The sequence below is a fragment of the Crotalus tigris genome, unplaced genomic scaffold (assembly GCF_016545835.1).
Source record: "Crotalus tigris isolate CLP2741 ecotype Arizona unplaced genomic scaffold, ASM1654583v1 scf7180000023606.2106662, whole genome shotgun sequence".
Taxonomy (NCBI): Eukaryota; Metazoa; Chordata; class Lepidosauria; order Squamata; family Viperidae; genus Crotalus; species Crotalus tigris.
This window is the reverse complement of record NW_024100074.1, coordinates 872,716-894,579: the sequence shown is the minus strand read 5'-3', so window position 1 is coordinate 894,579 and position 21,864 is coordinate 872,716. Positions and strand designations below refer to the sequence as shown.

At 36.6% G+C, this 21,864-nt stretch overlaps 1 protein-coding gene across 14 annotated transcripts in view; it reads left to right on the top strand.

Annotated features, from left to right (window-relative positions):
- The window catches only part of TUBGCP5 (tubulin gamma complex associated protein 5), a 62,768-nt gene extending 48,009 nt beyond the window's left edge, over positions 1-14,759 (top strand). For 8 of the 14 annotated variants that reach the window (XM_039319667.1, XM_039319663.1, XM_039319675.1 and 5 more), the window contains 9 exons: positions 512-710; positions 2,996-3,184; positions 3,942-4,124; positions 4,700-4,784; positions 4,867-4,987; positions 5,450-5,628; positions 6,805-6,930; positions 8,026-8,056; positions 11,279-11,541. In XM_039319667.1, coding sequence (XP_039175601.1) covers positions 512-710; positions 2,996-3,184; positions 3,942-4,124; positions 4,700-4,784; positions 4,867-4,987; positions 5,450-5,628; positions 6,805-6,930; positions 8,026-8,056; positions 11,279-11,535 — 1,370 coding nt within the window. In that variant the 3' untranslated portion in view covers positions 11,536-11,541. The other 6 variants (XR_005553745.1, XM_039319666.1, XM_039319665.1 and 3 more) reach the window with 6 other exon arrangements.
- Positions 14,760-21,864: the final 7,105 nt, after the last annotated feature.

The window sequence follows — 21,864 nt, the reverse complement described above, 5'->3', positions numbered from 1 at the left end:
AGTAAGAGCCATGGGTCCAGGACAGTGTTTCTCAATCTTGATAATTTTAAGGCATGTGGACTTCAACTCCCAGAATTCCACAGCCAGCATCATTATGTTTTTTTATATTGTAATGCACATTATCTCGATTTTTAAGAGATTTAAGCAGGCATTCATATTGAAAAAGAACATACAGGGCAAAATTAGCAAGCCACTGTCTACTTCTTAAACATGTTTAAGTGATTAGGGCTCTTATAAGACATCTGCAGTTCCTGACACCTGAAAATTAAATGAAAAACCTAGACACACTATATCACTATAGTTAAAGTGTCTATAGTGATACTTGTTTAAAACCTTGTTTTTTATTATTACTGCTGCGAAATTAATACTTCTGGTTCAGTTTACCTCTTATGTTTTGTTTGACCAATTAGATTTGTCAGTGGAATCAAAAACTTCAAATGGTTTTTTTTCCTGGTTTTTATGAACAATTGTCTTGAAGAAGCAGTAATCTATGTTTCAATATTCAATTCAGGTGCAGAAAGGAAGAGCTTGTACATGTTATTTTTGGAATCTGTGCAGTTGCGTCTACGTCATGGAGATGAACATATTCAAGATACTTTAACAGAACAGCAAGCTACTAAAAAAAGCCTAATAAAGATGCAGTCCATTGCAGAAAGACATTTAGAATTGGATGATATTCATGATCCTTTACTAGCTATTAATTTTGCAAGGTAATGTAAAAAATTCAGGGTTTTGTTGTCTTTTCTCATTTTTCAAACATTGGTATGATTCTGCCAGACAAATACAAAATTTCCTTGCTATTCCATAGCATGTATGTGATTTGGAATACAATATTTGGTAGCTTATCAACAAGTTAAATCTTTAGAAGTCATACATTGGTAACCTTTATTATGCTAATTACTGTCTGCTATAACAGTTGTCAGGATATTGTATCTAAAATATAAATACATAGAATAATACATTGGTTAAAGTAAAATATAGATAATAGAAGTATGACAGTATACCAAATGCAGAGAAAATGGAGTTTGCTTAATGTACCAAAATTGAATACAAGAGAAAGAACTGTATGAAGCTCAATAATGATCCAGTTTCACCATAAATGAAAATGTAATGCCAAACCTAATTATGCCAGAGGTTGCAGCTAAGAAGGGAAAGAGTTTAGTCAGACAATTGGATTAACACCAGACAAACAACCAGAAAACAATATCCTAATCAAGGAACTACCAAGGAGAAAACCACACTTTACTAACACTGGCAGGATATAAACAGGGAACACACACCACACTCACTAGCACTGATGATGTTATATAGTTGGATAATGAAACATCTGTAAGAAAACAATGAAGCAGAGAACACCAATGATTCCATAATTAAACTCTGAGTTATATAAATTCTGTTGTGTAGTCTTTTCCAGATCATAAAATCCTCTAGTCTAATACTTTATTTTTTTATCAAACTGTACTGTATTTTCCGGCGTATAAGACGACTTTCTAAACCCTGAAAATCTTCTCAAAAGTCCGGGGTTGTCTTATATGGGTAGCTGTTCTCTGAATTTAAAACCAATCTGCCCCCTAGTGGCCAGCCCTATTTTTTTTTTTTTTTTACAGAAATAAGCACTAAAACAGTGTATTTACTTCTTATACCTATAGCAGCAGTCATGAATATATGGAAAAAAAAATTGATTCAGCAAATCAATTGATTAAGAAAGATACTGGTCAAAGTAAAAATTAAGAAAATAGATGATGGGATCTTCCAGAGAGAATATTTAAAAAAGAAACATTTGTTTGAATATGGTTGAATACATACGTCATTCTAAGAGAGATGAATTCCTTAAATAATACTGTATGCTTTCCCCCCCTTTTATTTTATTTCTTGATATAAGTAATATAATACTGCTGAAATGGCCTAGATGAAGTAAATGTTTTAGATAATTAAATGTGTCTGAATTTAGGGAAATTATAATGTATAAAAAAGAAAAAAAATGTTTTGAATAAGACCTAAAGGATTAGCTGACTAGGCACATTAAATGGAATATTTAAAGATTAAATATATTTTATCAAAATAATAAGAACTATATTATTTCAAGGTTTGCAAAGAATACATTTTGGGGGAAAGGGGAAATCAACTAAATGTACTATTTATAGAAACCAATTGTTAATGATTTTTCTTTACAAATGTAAACCCAGCAAACACACTGTTTACCAACTATTAAGTGATTTATGTTTTAAAAAATCAATAAAATATATGGAGAAAAAAATACCAGCTGAGTTCAGGAAGCATTAGGGAAGCAGTGGTGGGCAACACTCGCTTTCTAGCAACAAAGGAATGGAGCTCCTATTGTGCTCATCTATAAACAGAAATTCAATATTGTACCGTATTTTCCGGCGTATAAGATGACTTTCTAAACCCTGAAAATCTTCTCAAAAGTTGGGGGTCGTCTTATATGCCCAGTCGTCTTATACGCCAGAATATACGGTACATTTAACGATAGCATAAATACAGTAGTATTTACAGTAGTAGTAATATACATTTGTATATTATTAATTTTTCAAAAGCAATTTCTTATACTGCTATTTTGTAACATAAAACATAATTGTCTGATTTCTTATGGGTTTTTTTAAATGGCCAGATGTGAAGATTAGGGAGACTATTTATCCTACACTGAATGCATATCCGAGTTTATGTCAGATGTGTTGAAATAATATAATGTCTTCAGGAAGTACATTTTCCCCCCTTTATCACCAAGCAATCATCAGGGAGAAAATCAATGTGTTTTGCTAAGTATTGACAACTTGATGTCACATACTCAATTGCTAAATAAAAACAAACCAACTAACCAGCTACAGAACCTGTGAAAATCTGTCTCTCAGAATTAGAGACCGTTTGTATCCTTGTATTTTTGATATGGCTTGCTTATCTGTAACATATTTGTACAAATTCTATATTTATTTGTTGGAATTAATATAAAGGACTTAAAGTTAATCCTTTTTTGCAGATTATATTTGGACCAGGGTAACATGCATGAGACACTTTCTGCTGATGATGTTTGTGTAGATAGGTCATCTGAATCAGTTACATGCCAGACATTTGAGCTGACCCTGAGATCTTGTCTTTATCCTCACATTAACAAGCAGTATCTAGAGTGTTGTGGGAATTTAATGCAAACTTTGAAGAAAGATTATAGGTAAGAATTCACGTAAGTTACCTGTTTTGACATGTAGCTAATATATATTTTCAGCGTGCCATAGTAAATATTTACTTGTTCACTAAAGTCCTTTTTGTATATTCTTCAGCTCTAGAAGAAATATCCTAGTAGCTATGACTATGTACTGTTGTGATGGATAGTTTGAAAGTGGGAACTAGATTGCACTTTTTATCCCTCATTGCACTTGCATGTGGTCTGTCGTGGCTTCTCCCTGACTTGCATATTGCTTGTATTGGCTCTCCCTCAGCCTTCCCCGACCCATGTATGGGCTGCACTCTCCTCCACCCTGCCTGCTGCATTACTGCACTCCTTATGTGGGACTCCTGCCTTTTTCTGCTTAATGTTCACGTATCTTAAGGTTACAGCTCAATCCCAGGTCCAATTGTTGACATAACCCAAGAACTACTTGCAAGTTTAAAATTATGACTACTGTTCAAGTTATAAATAGATGACAAGAATTTGGAATAAGGTTAGATGCTCATTGCAAGGAAACATAATTGATAAACAAATTAGATGAGGAGAAGAATGTTGGGCAAGCACCATAAGATATTGTATTCTGTAAAACATAACTATGTGAATCAGAAATTAGGAATCTTCATTAACATAATTCATTGAGATTTATAATTTTTAAAGTAAACATAATTAATTTCTCTTATACTAAATGTCTAATATCTACATCTTCATTGCCTAAGTGACGCACTGAAATTAAACTATGAAATTTGTATTTCTTGCTTAGGCTGGTAGAATACTTGCAGGCAATGAGAAATTTTTTCTTACTAGAGGCTGGTGATACCATGTATGACTTTTACACATCTATTTTTGATAAAATACGTGAGAAAGATACATGGCAGAGTGAAGCATTCCTAAATGTCCAGCTTCAAGAAGCAGTTGGACAACGTTATCCAGAGGATAGTTTAAGGTAATAAAGTAACTACATCTAGTAGAGGAAGAAGGATTTGCCATAGATGTACCATTTCTATTGTAAAAAGGAATTGACTTTTAAATGTAAAGGAATTTAAAACAGTAACTTTAGCATATTCTACTTCTGTGACGTTAACATAAACTAAGTTAATGTATTTTTAATGTGAATGAAGGCATTCACATTAGGTTAATACTATCCAGGTTATTGCTATAGTAATAGAGATCTAGATAACGTACTTAGTTGTAATTTGGGTCTTATTTAGTATGAGTGAATTTTTATAAGTTAAAATTAAAAGTATATGTACTAGCTAGGAGACCACCAATTTTAAATGATTTGAAGCAGCCACTAATTACATCAGTTTAAAAGCAAATACGATTATCTGGTTTAGAATGCAACCATTGCTGTGATAGCTAATATCCCATGTTGAAATCAAATTTCCCATTGCAAAGTTTGCAACAAAAGTAATTGTAGATGGCAGATCTTATCTGAAAACATTTGTGTTGATTTCATAATCATATAGTTATCTAATTTGGAACAAACAGCTGATAATGACCACATGTTTTTGTATATAGGTTATCAATTCTATGTGAAAATATTGATATAGCAAAGAAGAAGTTGCCTGTTCATACACTAGATGGCTTAACACTGAGTTACAAGGTAATGCTTGCTTGCTTTGAAATGAAAGGTTTAACATTAAAGCAAAAAAGGATACCAAATTTTTGTTTTGTTTCCTATTTAGGTCCCTTGGCCAGTGGATATAGTTATAAGTATTGAGTGCCAAAAAATCTATAATCAAGTTTTTCTCCTATTATTACAAATAAAGTGGGCCAAATACAGTCTTGATGTGTTGAGGTTTCATGGTAAGAGGATTAATTCTCTTAATGAAAATATAATTCTAAAACCTATATTACCTTCAGCTTCTACAGAAGTATAACACAGAGAGAGGAAAAAATACGAAAAGGAAAAGATACAGTAAAACCTAGTTTTTTCTGAATCAGCATTCAGTGAACTTCAAATTTAGTATGCAACATTTTATTTTAGAGTTTACCTGAAATAATGGACATTTTAATGCATTTGTGGGAATGATGTAAATTTACCCATGTGATGTTAAAGCGCTCATGGCATAATTATTCAAATAAGAGAAATTATGTCAGATACATACAGTAGTGTAAGCTTGGGTTTAATAGACATTTTATTTTAACATATACTCCTTTTTCATGTAAAACTAACTTTTCACCTAAAAAAATATGTGTGAGATGTTGAAATTTATATTGTTTTGCTTTTTTCCCTATTATTTTTTTCTTTTGCACTTTCTTCTTAAGAACTAGTCACAGCAGCAGAAAAGTTTCAGAATAATAGAGGTATGATACTTGATCAAGAAGCAGTTCTTCAATTTGGATTTCAGTTGGAACCCATTAAACAACAAACTCATCGCATGTTCCTTTTAAGAATGAAACTTATGCACTTTGTTAACAGCCTACACAACTACATTATGACTAGGGTATGTGATATCAATAAGATTAAAAATAACTTTTTGTAAACAATCAAAAGTGATTTTAAACTGTTTCTTAGTGTAGCAAAAAGACTGCATATTTTTGGCTGAAAATATATAATTATCATGCCCAGCTTAGCAGCTCTTGGGATTTTAAATAACAAATTCTGCTAAAATAAAATGCTTTCAAATGCATGATAATTTCTTCTGTAATATATCTTTGCTAATATCAAGCACTGCAAAATAAATTTATTAGTCATGAGAATTCAGTTTTGGTTAGCATTCTAAACTATTCCAGATGTTGTTGTATGTGCTTAGAGCAGGGGTATCAAACTGCCGGCCCACGGGCTGGATGCATCATGGCAAAACCATACCCACCCCATTGCTGGCAATGGGAAAAAAGTTGTGATGATTCGCGACACGTGATATTGCAAGTTTGACACCTCTGGCTTAGAGGAATATAGAGGGAAAACCAGCATTTGTTCTCCAATGTAATAATAAACTGTATTCCTCCCAAATAATATGTACAATTAGAAAAAAGACAATTCAGATTTTTATTTAGAGTCATACTTACTGTCAAATATTCAACTTTACATAATATTTGAGTCTCTGGCTATATTTTAGGGATTCTTTCTTAGATGTGGTTCCCAATTATATCATCATTTTTAAAAAGGGTTAAATTCTTTTCTGAAACTCTTTTAATCTAAGGAATGCATACATTACCATAATTATCTAATTCAGCGGTTCTCAACCTATAGGTCGCGACCCCATTTGGGGTCGATCGACCATTTCTCGGGGGTCGCCAAACAAGGCGATCTGCCATTTTTCCCCCTCAGGGGGCGCCGCTGCGCATGCCCGCCGCGCATGAGGGCGCCGCCACGCATGCCCACCATGCATGGGGCGCCGCCACACATGCCTACCGCGCACGGCGCCGCCGTGCATGCCCACTGCGCATGGGGGTGCCGCCACGCATGCGTGGTGTGCATGCGCGGCACGTTTGTGTGACGGGGGTCGCTGTCACACAAACGTTGAGAACCACTGATCTAACTGATGTTCATTGTAATTAGAAATGTCTTGTATTCTGAAAATTGAACTTTGGTGATTACAGTGCAAAGATTTTTAGGGAAATCTAGAGAAAAGGAATTTAAATTTTGGTTCATTATACATTTTGCCTCCTTTTACAAGATTCTTCATAGTACAGGCTTGGAGTTCCAGCATCAAATAGAAGAAGCAAAAGATTTAGATCAATTAATCAAAATACATTATCGGTATCTTTCTACAATCCATGATCGTTGCCTCCTGAGAGAAAAGGTACATTAAATATTAGTTGTATGGAATCTGTATAACATTTGCAAGGGGTTGGGATTATTAAATTCTAACAGTTAAATTATAATGCAAGCAAATTAATATTTGGAATGTTAATCTTTAAATTATCACATTGAGTACACAGAATAATACTTTCACTCTGTCCAATACTTCAGTAGAAAAGAAGTTCATGGTGAAGTCTGAGTACATATCAATTCAGGATTGTAACTCCGACACAGCAGATTTTTTTCCAGTAATCCCTTTGGCTTCATCTCATGCATGATAATACAGAGTTTGTCATGGATTGGTAAATTCCAAATTCTCAGAAATATTAATATTTTCAGTGTTATTTTGCCCAAAATGAATTTAATAAACTGATAACCAAATTTTATAATTAAGACAGGCCAATGTAGAACAGGCCCACAGCTCTAGGCCAGTGATGGTGAACCTTTTAGAGACCGAGTGCCCAAACTGCAACCCAAAACCCACTTATGCATCATCGGGTGCCAGGTGGGTGTGGCCCATTGGGTGGCATGGCTGTGGTGGTAACAGCAGACTGGGCGGGACTAAAAAATTCAATCAATCAATTCCAACTTTGCAAGATCTTTTTTTTCCTCGCAAGAAGTTGAAATTGACTGATTGATTGAACCATTTTTTTGGACATGCTTAAAAGGTTTTATAAAACCCAGCTGAAGGCCTAGGACTGGGGCCTATAAATGTATTTGGAATATGGGTACTTCCTGTAGGGTGATTATCTGCTTTACTTTACTTTTCTTTATGCTACCCATTCCTAAAGACTCTGGGAGCTAACCATCTTTTTTTGTGCTGTAAAAAGAAATATTTACAAAAATATATTTCCTAAATAAAAATAACCAACTCACAAGATATAATAATCCAATAATATATTAATACATTACCAATATATTAACATGCTCAAAATTTTTCAACTTTAAAAAAATAAATGAAGAATGGAATATGTAAATCTACTTTTATCTACATAAATTTGTGACAGTAGCTGTTACCTGTTAACATTTGATTTCCAGGTTAGTTTTGTGAAAGAAGCAATAATGAAAGTTCTGAACCTAGTATTGATGTTTGCAGATCGTTGGCAAGCTGGTTTGGGAGTCTGGAAGTAAGTACCTGTTCAGTCTATGCATCACAATCAGCTGACAGAATTGAGACTTGTTTTGCTGACATTTGTTCTTTGAGTGAAGTCTTATGAATAAGATGAAGCATCGTGTTGACAGATTGTGTAGACCATAATGGAGTACATTTACATTGGATCTTAGCACTTCTGGACACATTAGCTTCACAATCAGTGTGTAAATTGTATATTCAGAAAATAAATTAGACATAATCAGCAATAAAAGAAATTACATTTTTGGAGCCCTTTCCTGTATGGTAATAGGTACCGTATTTTCCAGCGTATAAGATGACTTTCTAAACCCTGAAAATCTTCTCAAAAGTCCAGGGTCGTCTTATACGCCGGGTAGCTGTTCTCTGAATTTAAAACCAATCTGTCCCCTAGTGGCCAGCCCTATTTTTTTTTACAGAAATAAGCACTAAAACAGTGTATTTACTTCTTATACCTATAGCAGCAGTCAAGAATATATGGAAAAAATTTTTGATTCAGCAAATCAATTGATTAAGAAAGATACTGGTCAAAGTAAAAATTAAGAAAGTAGATGATGGGATCTTCCAGAGAGAATATTTAAAAAAGAAACATTTATTTGAATATGGTTGAATACATATGTCATTCTAAGAGAGATGAATTCCTTAAATAATACTGTATGCTTCCCCCCCTTTTATTTTATTTCTTGATATAAGTAATATAATACTGCTGAAATGGCCTAGATGAAGTAAATGTTTTAGATAATTAAATGTGTCTGAATTTAGGGAAATTATAATGTATAAAAAAGAAAAAAAATGTTTTGAATAAGACCTAAAGGATTAGCTGACTAGGCACATTAAATGGAATATTTAAAGATTAAATATATTTTATCAAAATAATAAGAACTATATTATTTCAAGATTTGCAAAGAAGACATTTTGGGGAAAAGGGGAAATCAACTAAATGTACTATGTGGATTATAGATTATAGAAACCAATTGTTAATGATTTTTCTTTACAAATGTAAACCCAGCAAACACACTGTTTACCAACTATTAAGTGATTTATGTTTTAAAAAATCAATAAAATATATGGGGAAAAAATACCAGCTGAGTTCAGGAAGCATTAGGGAAGCAGTGGTGGGCAACACTCACTTTCTTAGCAGCAAAGGAATGGAGCTCCTATTGTGCTCATCTATAAACAGAAATTCAATATTGTACCGTATTTTCCGGCGTATAAGATGACTTTCTAAACCCTGAAAATCTTCTCAAAAGTTGGGGGTCGTCTTATATGCCCAGTCGTCTTATACGCCAGAATATACGGTATCTATTTGTTCTGAATGTTCTTATAGTGAGAAATCTTGGATATCCTGAAATATCATTTGAAGTATTTTCAGCTGGTCTTGTAAAGATGCACAGGCATCTTTCTGGCATCAAATAATTTGATATCATTGCTGAGTATTCACAGGAACTAGACATAGTGGTGGGGAAAAAAAATAGCCATCAGCTGTATCCAGAGAAATATATATTTTTTTCTTATACTGCTTGCCTCAGATTGTGATTCTTAAGCATAAGTATCCTGTTTTCATTTTTTAAAAAAAATTAATTTCCCCTCAGTATTCAAAATGTCGCTAATGTTTATAATTTCAGAGTAAGTTATATTTGGGTAACCAAAAGCTTCCCATATTCAAACTCTTGGCATTTTCCTATTTCCCTTCTCATACCAAAATGTAGTATTCTAATTACAAATCTTATCTTTCTAGTTATGATACTTCCATTTCTAGCAATTATATATTCTCCACCATATTCAAACATCTAGTTAATAATATAATATCCCATCTAATGAATCAAAACCTCTATTTTCTTCAGTCTTACTCTAGTTTTCTTCCTTTGCCAACTAACTTTCCAAGTCAATGCATTTGAATCATCACACATTTTTTCTTCTGTTTTTGTGTATATTATTTGGAATAAGAAAGACCATTCAGTTAAAATATTATTGGAAGAACGAACCCATTGATATTCATTAAACAGCCTCCCTCCTGCTCCAATTCCCCACAGTTCTCCTAACAGCTCTATCTTCTATTCAGTCAGTTCTTCCCTTTCCTCTAATGTGTTCTGTATTCTTGATTGGTAAGATGTCTTTTCCATTTCCAATATTATTGCTCCGTCTTCTACTTCTTCAGTTGTCTGAATCTGTCAGTTAGTTCCTTTCTTTAGGTCCTCCATCTTTGGATCTGCTTCCTCCAGTTTTCCTTCTATTTTCTAAGTTGATAGTCCCTTCTTTGTAGTCTTGTTCTGGGTTTGTAAATTTAGTTTAGAAAATTGTTCTTTTATCTCCTTTGTGTTACTTCTAGTCTCATCATGAGCTAAAGCAATAGTCTCTTGTATTGATTTCAACATGGAGAGAATTTATTTGTGATCTTCATCCATATTTTCTTGGTGATATATCAAACTGAAGACTTTGGGGACAGGTATTAGAGATGGTTTTTTGCCATTTAAAGCTGAGTCTGGAACATCCATTTCATTTTTTGTAGGTGGTCTTTATAATAAAAATTGTTCATCAATCAAAGAGTTGTAATCCAAAATATTCCATCATCTCAAGCAATGATGTGTGTTTGTCTTGCAGGGAAATAGTTCCACAACACAGCTCTAAAAGTCAGTTAATATTTCTATTTGTAGTTCAGGCAGGCCAGTTTCATGGTAGTTCATTGTCTCTGCCACACCGATAAGCAGCCCCGAAGTTTTTTTTCCCTTTTTCTCAGCTGCAGTTTTCAAAAATGAAAGTTCCCAAGGCCAGCAAGAGTCTTCTCTAAATCTGAGCTTCAAGCCAAGTTTCCTTTAGGCATAACAAATTGTAGTGCCATAATTCACCACTAGATGTCATTAGTGCTGTTTTCCAGCTTTTTAAATCCAAACTTATATTACAAGATTTTCACATCTTTTTTTTATAAAAACAAAAAGTCTCAAAAGCACTTTTAGTCTCCAAATTTCAAAGCCATATATGTATATTAATTCTAAATTAATCTTGTAATTGTCTCTGTTTCCCCCAAGTAATTAGTTTGCCGCTTTTCTTCTCCTGAGGGAATGGGGTGGAAATTCCCCTTCCCTCTCTCATTGGGGAGGGTGCTTTGGGCAGTTTTTTCAGGAAGAAATCTTAGAGTCATAAAGAGAGGATAAGATCTCACCCAATTTCATCCACGTTGCCATAAGATTGCTTGTTTGTGTTTATTGTCTTCTGTTGTCAGCAGCTTCTGACTGGCTACGTAAATGTAGACAGTCTTTCCCTTGCTGGTTTGGAGGACTTCCTCGGATCAAACGGAAGGGCCGCTGCCCTCCCATGATCAACGAGCATCCCCTCCTTGCTTGTCGCCTCTACGGGGCAACTTTCGACCCTTTCCAGGTCCCCAGAAGAGTGAAATTGAACACAATAGACGGAGCCCCGTCTTCCTGCACCCATTTTGCCACAACGTCAAAACCAGAACTCAATAAAGTTTTGCATTAGAGATTGGATCGTCTCAGCTATGCTTACTTTGTTGGGTTCGTCAGTCGGAACCATGACACAGTGTGAATGATTCCAGTAAGACTTCAAGGTGTAGATTGTTTCTTGTGATGAAACTTTTAATGATTTGCATGGTACAAGACTGAATATGGAACAAAAGATAAAAGATCTAGAAAGTGGTTATATCTTTCTAATAAAAATATTTTCTGTTCAAAGCATTTTACTACAAATATCTTATGTTATTGCTCAGAAAGGAATAACAATATGTTTCCCAAAACATGATTTTTGTTTGTATTGTCTGTCTAAATTACTTTTAGGATGGAATCCATAACAAAGATGGAATCAGATTTTAAAAATTGTCATATGTTTCTTGTAACAGTTCTAAACAAAGCAGTCTGTAGAGGCTCTTTTCCACATTGTGAGTATTTAAGGAAAAAAGTATTTAATAATTTGTTGTTAAACATTTAGAATAATGTGTGTGCAATACTACTTTCTTAATAGTTGTATCCCTAAATATTTTAATCATAACACTACTATAAGAAAATAATTATATCCTATATAATTGGAGATACATTTTAATTAGAATTGTTAGAAATATGTATTACTTGACACTAAAAAGTATATCATAGTTTTATCCATCAGTGATATGTTTTCTTCAAAAGACAGTTTACTCTATTTTGATCCTAAAACTTTACTTGTTTTTGATTCACAGTGGAATCTTTAGCTTTGTCACTCATGGCTGGAATGGAGCAAACTTAACATGCCATACAAGTATGAAATTATACTCAAGCAACAACTTCTTTGAAACATTGTGATGTTAGCTGAAATGTCCTGTGATTTATGTGGCAGGCATTTTGTTTGATAAGTTACAGTACTTCAGTCCTAGATTTCTCATATGTATAATTTTATAGGTATTACACTTGAAACTGTACAAATGTAAATACTAAACTATCATTAATTTGTCTGACCAAACCATATTTTTATTTTCCTCTGTGAGGCACAAAGAACAAAACAAATGTTGTAAAACAAACCTTTTTAAATATTCCCATTAATACTATTAGTGCATAAGTTATCAATTATCCTTAAATGTAATAGTACTGTAGTTGGATTGAGTTTTCTTTTCCCCTCTTCAGTGTATAATCATTTCTGATGAAATTAAATTCACAACTGTAGTTGCTGTGATAAATATCAGATTTCAGTAAAATTGGCACTGGAAAAGTACTTTACGATTATCAATTTTTATACTGCATACAGTTAATTTTTTGCCATTGTTAATAAATATTACTGAGCTTATAAATTTTGCATTGACAGAGAGTCTTAGGTTAACAACCATTCAGTGACTATTTGAAGTTACAACAATGTTGAGCATTGAAACTTAGAAATAGTCCTCAAATTTGTGGCTGTTGTAGCATCCTGCTGTCACATGATCACCACTTGTGACCTTCACTGCGGGTTTCTAATGAGCAAAATAAATGGGCAACATGACACTGAAGGGGTTATAAATGGCAATCACATGATGTGTCTAATGACCATGTGGGAAAACAACCACAACTAGAACTGCCATTGTAAGTCGACATAGTCCCATGATACTGATGCAGGATCCAATCTGGATCAGTCACCGGGACCAGATTGTGCTAGACTCCGCTAGAGAGAAGTTCCCTGAGGATGAGCTCCAGCACGAGTCTGACAGCTCGGAAGTCTGAACCTGTGGTCCCAGTGACTGACCCGGATTGGATCCTGCAGCATTATCCTGGGACACATTTGTTACCATTGTTAACTAAGGACTACCTATATGACTGCTATTGATGTCAGTTCACAAATAATGTGAATATAACATTTTCCTTATAGTACAAATTACAATTCCTTCAATGAATATGGCACAAGGGTTGAAGACCAGAGGGGGAAAAAACTCAGATTCAGCTTACCCCATATTGGTCATACTGCAAAAAAACAACTATGGATCACTTTTAATGATCTGTTGAAAAATGTAGCTGAGTGAAGTGTCCATAAGACACAGTATATTATTGTTTATACAGTGGTAATCTGTTGTCAGAAGGAAACACAAAAGTAATGTTCTAAGATATACAAAAGAAAACTGAAAAGCTGAAACAGTTTGGAACAAAATACTTCAAACTGAAAAAGCAACACTATAATATCCAATCATAATCAAAGAAGAAAAAAAGGGCAATAATTGAAGAAACTTTGACTACTGTTAAAGATATGGGTAATTCTGCTATGCTTTGGGGGTGGGATAACATCCAGCAGCACAGCATATTTTGCAGATGGAAAGAGGAATAAGTTCAATTAAATTTCAGTATATCCTAGAAGGTAATGTCCCATTGTCATTTAAGAAATTAAAGTTAAAAAGAGGTTAGATATTTCATCAGGCAGCAATCTGAAACACTGCCATATCAACCATAAATATTTGCAAAAAAGAAAAAAAAGTTTTGGAATATCCTTCACATTTCCCAGAATTGATTATTGAGAATCTGAGGAAACATCTCAAACACATGATGCATGTAAGGAGACTCAAAAATATTTATGAACTAGAACAGTTCTGCAAGGAAAAGAGGGAAAGTTTCTAAAAGCAAGAAAACAAAGACTATATCTATAGGAACTTCGCCATTTCTGAAAAAAAGATTTTACAAAGTCCAAACTTTTCCACTTGCCATATTTACTTTTTTAAATTTAACTGCACATAAGTAAATATATACAACTAGATGAGGTTGCCAAAATGTTTGTATGCAAATATATGTTAATTAGTTTTGTACTGGCTGTCTCATTCTGGAAAAATTTCAGGGGAAATATAAAAGCTCTGCAATTTTGAGCTCATATCACAATTTTCATGGTAATAACTTCCTGACTGGAAAAAGACTCTTTGGATTTTTGTTCCTATTTTGGTATTAGAGCTAAACTAAATATGTGAGTTAGAAAGTTTTCTGGGGTCAGATTTTTCTGGGACAGATTTTCTACTTGGGGGAGTTTATCAGTTACAAAGCTGTGTTGTTGGTGATTGTAAACAACTGAGAAGCAGTGATTTCATGATTCTTTTACAACTAATAAATGTATTTCAAATGCCTGCACAAACTATGGGTATTAAGGTAGGAAGATAGGAAGATAGGAAAATGTTCCGATTCAAACATTTTCAGAATACCTCATTTATGATTTCATATAATTCTTCATTGAGACAATGACATTCCAATTAAAGACTCTGATGGTGTTGTTTATTTTCTTGAAATTGATTCTGTACATCAGGGCTTTTCAATCTTTTCAGAGGTTATACCACTTTTAGGACATAACAATATTTGAGTACCACTTGTGCTTAGCAAGGTGTCAAAAACTTGACAAAAAAGGGGGGGATTTTGGGCTTTACTGGTTAGATTCATTTGTTATTATAGAAATGGCTAGTTTATAATATTATAGAAAAGTAAAAGTTGAGGTTCAATGTTAATACTTCCTTCCTATTGCAACAGTGGAACTCAGAAGTCAATGCCTTTTCTTTTTCCCTTCTCCCCCTCACTTTTCCCTTTTTCTCTCACCCTTCGCTCGCAGTCCCCCACCCTTTGCTACCAAAAACCTCTCACTTGCTCCATTCACTCAAGCGTTGCTTATAAAAGCTTCTCCCTTGCTCTCATTCACACACGCTCGCAAAAGCTTCTCTCGCTCCATTCACTCACATATTGCTTACAAAAGCATCTCTTGCTCCATTTGCACACACGTTGCTTGCAAAAGCTTCTCCCTTGCTCCATTCACACACATGTTGCTTGCGAAAGCTTCTCCCTTGCTCTCATTCACACATATTGCTTACAAAAGCTTCTCTTGCTCTTTCACACGTTGCTCGCAAAAGCTGCTTCTTTGCTCTCATTCACACACATTATGCTCACACAAATCCCTTGCTCGTTCTTTCACTCACCCTTTGCTCGCAAAGGCCACTCGCTCTCTCTCTCTTTACCGCTTCTTTAACAAAAGTCTCGTCTCTCTCTTTCTCCGTGTTTTTTTTTTCTCCCACCAAAACCTCCTTTTATAGCTTCTCCTCTCTCCGCCTCCTCTTCTTCCTTGTCCGGATGTGCCAGAAGCTCCAATCAGCATGCAGCCACGCGCGCAGATCCTGGGGCTTCTGCTGAATTCTGCAGCTTCAGGTGGTCTCCTCCAGGTCTGTGTGGCACCACTTTAGCTGGTTCCCTCCCCCGCTACACTTGGCTATGAGTTGTGTACCACCTGCCAGGTGCTAAAGTTCTGCTGTACATTATGGAAATGCAGTAACCACCATGGCTAACTCTTGTTGCCTATTTTCCTTTTAAGCATAAGGTGTTGTACTACTAACAAAAAATTATTAGAATTTACTACTATCATGAAAAACACATACTAGAAATAAAACAATCAGTTTCTGCAAAGAGCAGTATCAACAGAAGAACAAATCAAGAACGGACAGTATTAAAATTATGAGATTTACCTCTCTTTAAGAACAAAGACTACTAAAGTTATTTTTCAGAAAGGACTGTTAATGCCAGTGGCCTGCTATGATAGTGGTACTTATTGTAAAGTAATTTATTGGGACTGTTCCCCTTTTTGGTATAGGCAACATCTGCCAAAGGTTTAAGTCTCCCCATAATCCTAAAAAAAGGAGATCATACTATTTCAGGCTTCTGTGCCTTCAGTTATCTCATTTTTTAAAAAAATATCTCTCCTTTCAGGAAAAAATGAACAATCTAATATGCCACTTCCCTCTTCTCAATCAGTGCTTACTTTTTCCTTCAATTAGGGAGCTTTAGAAAAAATTGGGAGCTCTATAGAGCAAGGTTGGCATCTGTTAGATTGGTCCATAAAGTAAACAGTTGGGGAATGTTTGCCATGGGATTTTGGGGTTAGGCCGAATTGGTGGTGCTCAATTACAAGAGATGTTCACACTTAAGTCTCCCCAAGGTTTTTATCAGAACCTTCTCTTTTTAAAACACAGGTTTACCACTATGGAAGTGGTCAGAGTCCATATGTTGGGTCTCTTGGTGGCTTTTCCAGTGAGATTTTGACTAGTCAGGGCAGTAAAATTTATTTCACATGCTTCCCAAAGCCATTGTTCACCTGTTAGTACACACACACACACACACACACACACAACAGTTAATCACATTCAGAGATGAAGCAATTCTTTTGGGCCAGATCAATAAAAAGATTCTTTGATGCTGAGAGAATTTCAATTGTGGTTTCCAGTTCATCGTAAAAAGAATGAAAAACTCAAAAATATTTTTGGATCGGTGGTATAATAGTGTCAAATTGAACCCATATTTGTATCTGGTTTAATCGATAGCTGGTCCAAATGATGCTGAGAAGTCTGCTGGTCTGGTTATCTCAAAGCACACCGGGTTACAGGAATCAGCGTTGCACTGAGAAGTGCTGACTCCTTTAATCATACTGAATTTTCCTTTGATTGTGCCAGGTTGGGTAGGATGTAGTTTGCATTAAATGAGTAAGCCTGTTTCCAAACTTAGTCCATTTAGCTTGATTATAGTCAATAGCTGTACATGTGTCAAAAGAAATTGTCCATAAATCTTGTGTTATTCTTTCAAAAGAAGTATAGTCTGTGCATCCTTCCATATGTCTAGATTTGAGGTGTTGGTAGGGTTTTACTGTATTGACAGGAGCATAACAAATGAATCTATCCCCCACTTTGCAAGTAGAATACGTAGTCTTGTTATGAAAAACAACTCCCTTTTTTCCCTTTAAGTATTGAACCCATGGTCTGAAGAAAGGTGTGAGGGAAACAGCAGCAACAAAAATGTAGCAATACACAGTCTAGATATTACGAATAAGTTCCGGGATAGTCCAGTCCATTGAAGCTTTTCTCCTAGTTAGATGGAACTAGTTCAATAGGAGAAGCAGGTTGAAATTTCACTTTCAGGCTGTCCAGCTGTGGAGCTTGTCACTGGAGAGGAAATGATGGGACTTTCCATGGACTCATGCTTTCATTCCTTAACTTTCACTGCAGTTGAGGTCAAGAAGACTTGGCATGGTTGGGACCACTCAGGACTGGTACTTACAGGTGACAGTTCTTTCACCTGAACCCACTTCCCAGGAACAATGGTCAGAAACAGGTGTTAGGGAAGCCTGGGCCTGTACTGGAATAGAAGACAACACCTGCGCCAGATTGTGAAAATACTGAGTAACATTCTTCTTCATTGAAATTCTTGAACCTTCGTGCAATTCTCCCATCCATCATTTCAAACAGGACAAGGCAAATTTTCCAGAGTTGAGGCATGTATTGAAATGGCCTCACCACTAGATGCCACAACCTGTCCAGCCATTGTGTACCATCCACAACATCAGCCAAAAACAAAACACATAACTCCTTCCCCTCGCAACATTCATTTCCTTCATGTACCTGCCTTCTCCATTTCAACCTCCCATGTGCATTCTCTTCTCTCAACTTTACATGAGTAATTTTTTCCCTTTAACTATTAATCTTTCTTTCCAACTTCCAAAACTATCCACAAGTCTCTTCTCCTTCTTAGCCTGGCTCAGAACCCAGAACTATAGGGAGGGAAAGCACCCCCTCAGTCTCCACTAATATTCTCTTCTCCCCATCCAACATTCACCATGTCTCTTTCTTATCAACTTTGCTATAACTGTCTATCCCACGGGTCGGGAACCCGTGGCTCTGGAGCCGCATGCAGCTCTTTCAGCCTTCTGCAGCTCCCAGCCTCCGCCATTTGCAGAAAGAGACATGAGATAGAGGCACTTACGCTTCCCTTCTCTCTCTCTCTTCATGTGGATTTGCCCCCTCGCAGGGCTCCTAGTTGGCCCTGCCCCTAGGAGAAGCGCGGCCAGGAAGTCCCTTTCCCAGGCTGGCCCCGTCCAAGGCGCACATGGCTGGGGAGCCACGTGGGGCAGCCTCAGGATCCCTCCTGGGAGCGGCCCGCTGGAGCTTCCACTGAGCGGGCCAGCCCTCCTGCAAGCTGTGGCCCTGAGGGAGCGCAGCCCCTGCGGTCCCCAGCCAGAGCTACTGTTGATGAGGGTGAATGGTGGTGGTGTACTGTGTTGTTCTGGGTCCAGTGTCAGTTTTCGTGGCTAGGACCCGTTGGTTTATTAGGGCTAGTTTCCAGATATCTGGTAGACGGGAGGTATCGTCACGTTTATTCATGTTGTGGGGGTGTTTTTCTATTTCGATGGTTTCCATAATTATTCTCTTGTTGTGGTGTTCAGTTTTGGAGAACCAAATTAATCTCCAAAACTGAACACCACAACAAGAGGTGGTGTTTTTCTTTATATACACATACACATATACATATACACATACATAATGGATCCTGAAGTTGAAACTCAAATACTTTGGCCACCTAATGAGAAGGAAGGAATCACTGGAGAAGGGCCTAATGCTGGGAAAGATTGAGGACAATAGAAGAAGGGGACGACAGAGAATGAGATGGCTGGATGGAGTCACTGAAGCAGTAGATGTGAATTTAAATGGACTCCAGAAGATGGTAGAGGACAGGAAGACCTGGAGGAACGTTGTCCATGGGGTCGCGATGCGTCAGACACGACTTCGCAATATATATAAACAATTACACTAAAAATATGATCCCTGGGTATATCCATATTTAAAACCAAACAAGTAAATGTGAGCACCAGGGAATACTAAAAATTTTAATAAAAATAAATTAAATTAAAAACCATCCTGTGTGGTTTTTGTGAGTGTGGGTCTGGTATCATTTTTTGTGTTAGGGAGTCGTTTGTCAATAAGGGCGGGTTTCCAAATGGCTGGTAGGCGGGAGGTATCATCTCGCTTGTTCATGCTGTGTGGGCGTTTTTCTATCTCGATGGCTTCTCTGCAACTCAGACTAATCTGAGCACAACCAAACAGAACACTCCCCCAGCCAATCAGAGCACAGCCAATCCCCCAGCCAATCAGAGCACAGCCACGCCCTAACCAATCAGAACACACCTCCACCCAATCAGAACACAGCCAAGCTCCCACCCAATCAGTTCATACCCCCACTGGCAGTTAAAAGGAAGAAACAGCTAAGACCACACATTGCTCCTCGAAGCACGAAGCTGAAAGCACCAGCCACAGGCTCTTTCTCACTTTGCCAGCTGTATCAGGGAGGGAAGAGACAGTTCTCCTTTAATTCTTTACTAGCAATCCAAATTTTTGAAATATATATGATGTCGCAGTTGTGACTGACATGCCTGTGGATGGCTCTAGTTTGACCTGATACAAGGTAAAAGATTTCTTTCTCCCATATTTGGGTCGACAGGGTGTATCAAATAGCACTCAAGATAATTCTCCTCCCCTGTCTCTTCCCTCCCTGATACAGCTGGCAAAGTGAGAAAGAGCCTTGGCCTAGAGGTTAAACACAGCTGCTTAACATGCAGACAGCCCAAGTTCCAATCTCAGAAAAGGTATGTCTGGCTGATAAGAACTAAAAAGTTCGAAATAGCTATTCCAGTTCTCCTTTAATTCTTTGCTAGCAATCCAAATTTTAGAAATATATGTGTGTGTGTGTGTGTATGCAAAGACTGAAATTAGAGCATCAAATTTTTTGAAAACATTTACAAATTTAAGCAAAATGATTCAGAATAATTTTCCTAAGGTTCTTCCTTTTATAATACATTTAGCTTTAACAGAAAGGAAAGCTCTGTTGTCGTTGGTTACGTTATCAGGTTAGGTCAGTTACATGGCTTTAGTTTTGCATACACACAATCGTTGGCAACCAGCCCAAAAACTTTGAACAGAACTAAAACTTCAGCAAAGAAAGGGGAGTTGGGGGAACGGGATGTTACAGATTCTGCATTTCTAAGCTTTTGAACACAAACTGCAGCAGGCAAACCAAATGATAGATTTGCGACAAGGAGAAGCCATGCTAAACAAGTTATCTTGGTTCTTTGTCCCTGAGCAAAGTTAGAATAGAAGCCAAAAACAAAAACAAAAACACTACAATCTCAGACTTCACCCCTCTTTCTCCTTTCCCTCTGCCTTCCAGGCCAGAGTTAAACAGAGAAAAAAGTTTTAAAATGATCAACCCCAAGCCTCCTCCTTTTCCCTTTTTCCGTCTCTCTCTTCCAAAGCAAAGAAAAAAAAATGTAGCAAACCAGTAATGAAGAAGACTGAACAATTTTTTTTTTTTAAATGCACAGGAATCTCAGCCCCTTTTGAATTTCTTTTGCAGCATTCTTTCAACAAAATAATTTTCCCTCTTCAGATTCTCATGCAAACACCTTTTTACTTACTTAGTCCACAACAACAACAACAAAATCTGCAATTTACTGTTTCTTCCACAACCTGGGGTGGGGAATTCACATATACACACCCTCCCTCTCCCAACCTCCGGGGGTGGGTTTCCTTAACAGTCACACAGTTTTCATGATTCCCAGTTTCTTCCAGCAATCTCACATTGCAGGCAATTAAATTCCTGCCTTTCAGGTATCGCACACACACACATACACACACATTTGAACATCAGCATATTCACATATTCACTTCCATTCAAACTACTTGCATATAAAACCAAACTAGTAAATGTGAGCACCAAGGAATACTAAAAATTTTAATAAAATTTAGTAAAATGTCAATAAAATTACAATAAAACTAATAAAACGCCTAGCTTTCGTCAGCAACTGCTGACATCATCAGGGCTCAAAATGCCGGTCAGTAGGAGAGTCCCTCTTTATAGATTGGCCAGGGTCTGCACCCGGCTCCTAGATCTTGTCATTGGGCCTGATGGAATAGGCTGTTTTCCGGTTGCCGGTTTCTTATTAGCAATAATTGCTTTCCTGCATTTCTTGCTTGTGTAAATGTCATCGGATGTTTTCTCTTTGCCAAATTCGGAGTTTGGTGGAATGTCTTCCCTCTTTTTTTGCTTTGTTGCCACACCCACTTTGTTTAGTTGTACACCTCCATTGCCGCCTCCCCCACTCCATTTTGATTGCTCCGTTGCAATGCACTGTCTCTTATTTTCTTTGTGTTTCCCCCTCCCGCAATCATGGTCTCCGCAGGTGTTATTCAACTTAATTACTGTCACACCCCCTGTTTCCTCTTTACACCTTGCTTGCACGTTGCCGTCTTGAGAGTTCTTCCGTGTTGCCTGTTGCTACAGGCAGAACGGCATTGCGAGGTGGGGTGGGCGGGTCGTATCCACCAAACATGTTAATGAGGCTGTTTCCCCCCTTCTTGAGTACGATCTGGTAGTTGTTGCTCCCAGGCGTCTCCTCTCTTTATCTCCGATCTTTATACATTCCATCCTAGTTTTGATTAAATTGCCCTGGATGTTCTCTATACAATAATCAGGAGCATCAGCCTTCACTGCCCTCTCCCCTCTACTCTTGGTGCTCCTCCCCCGT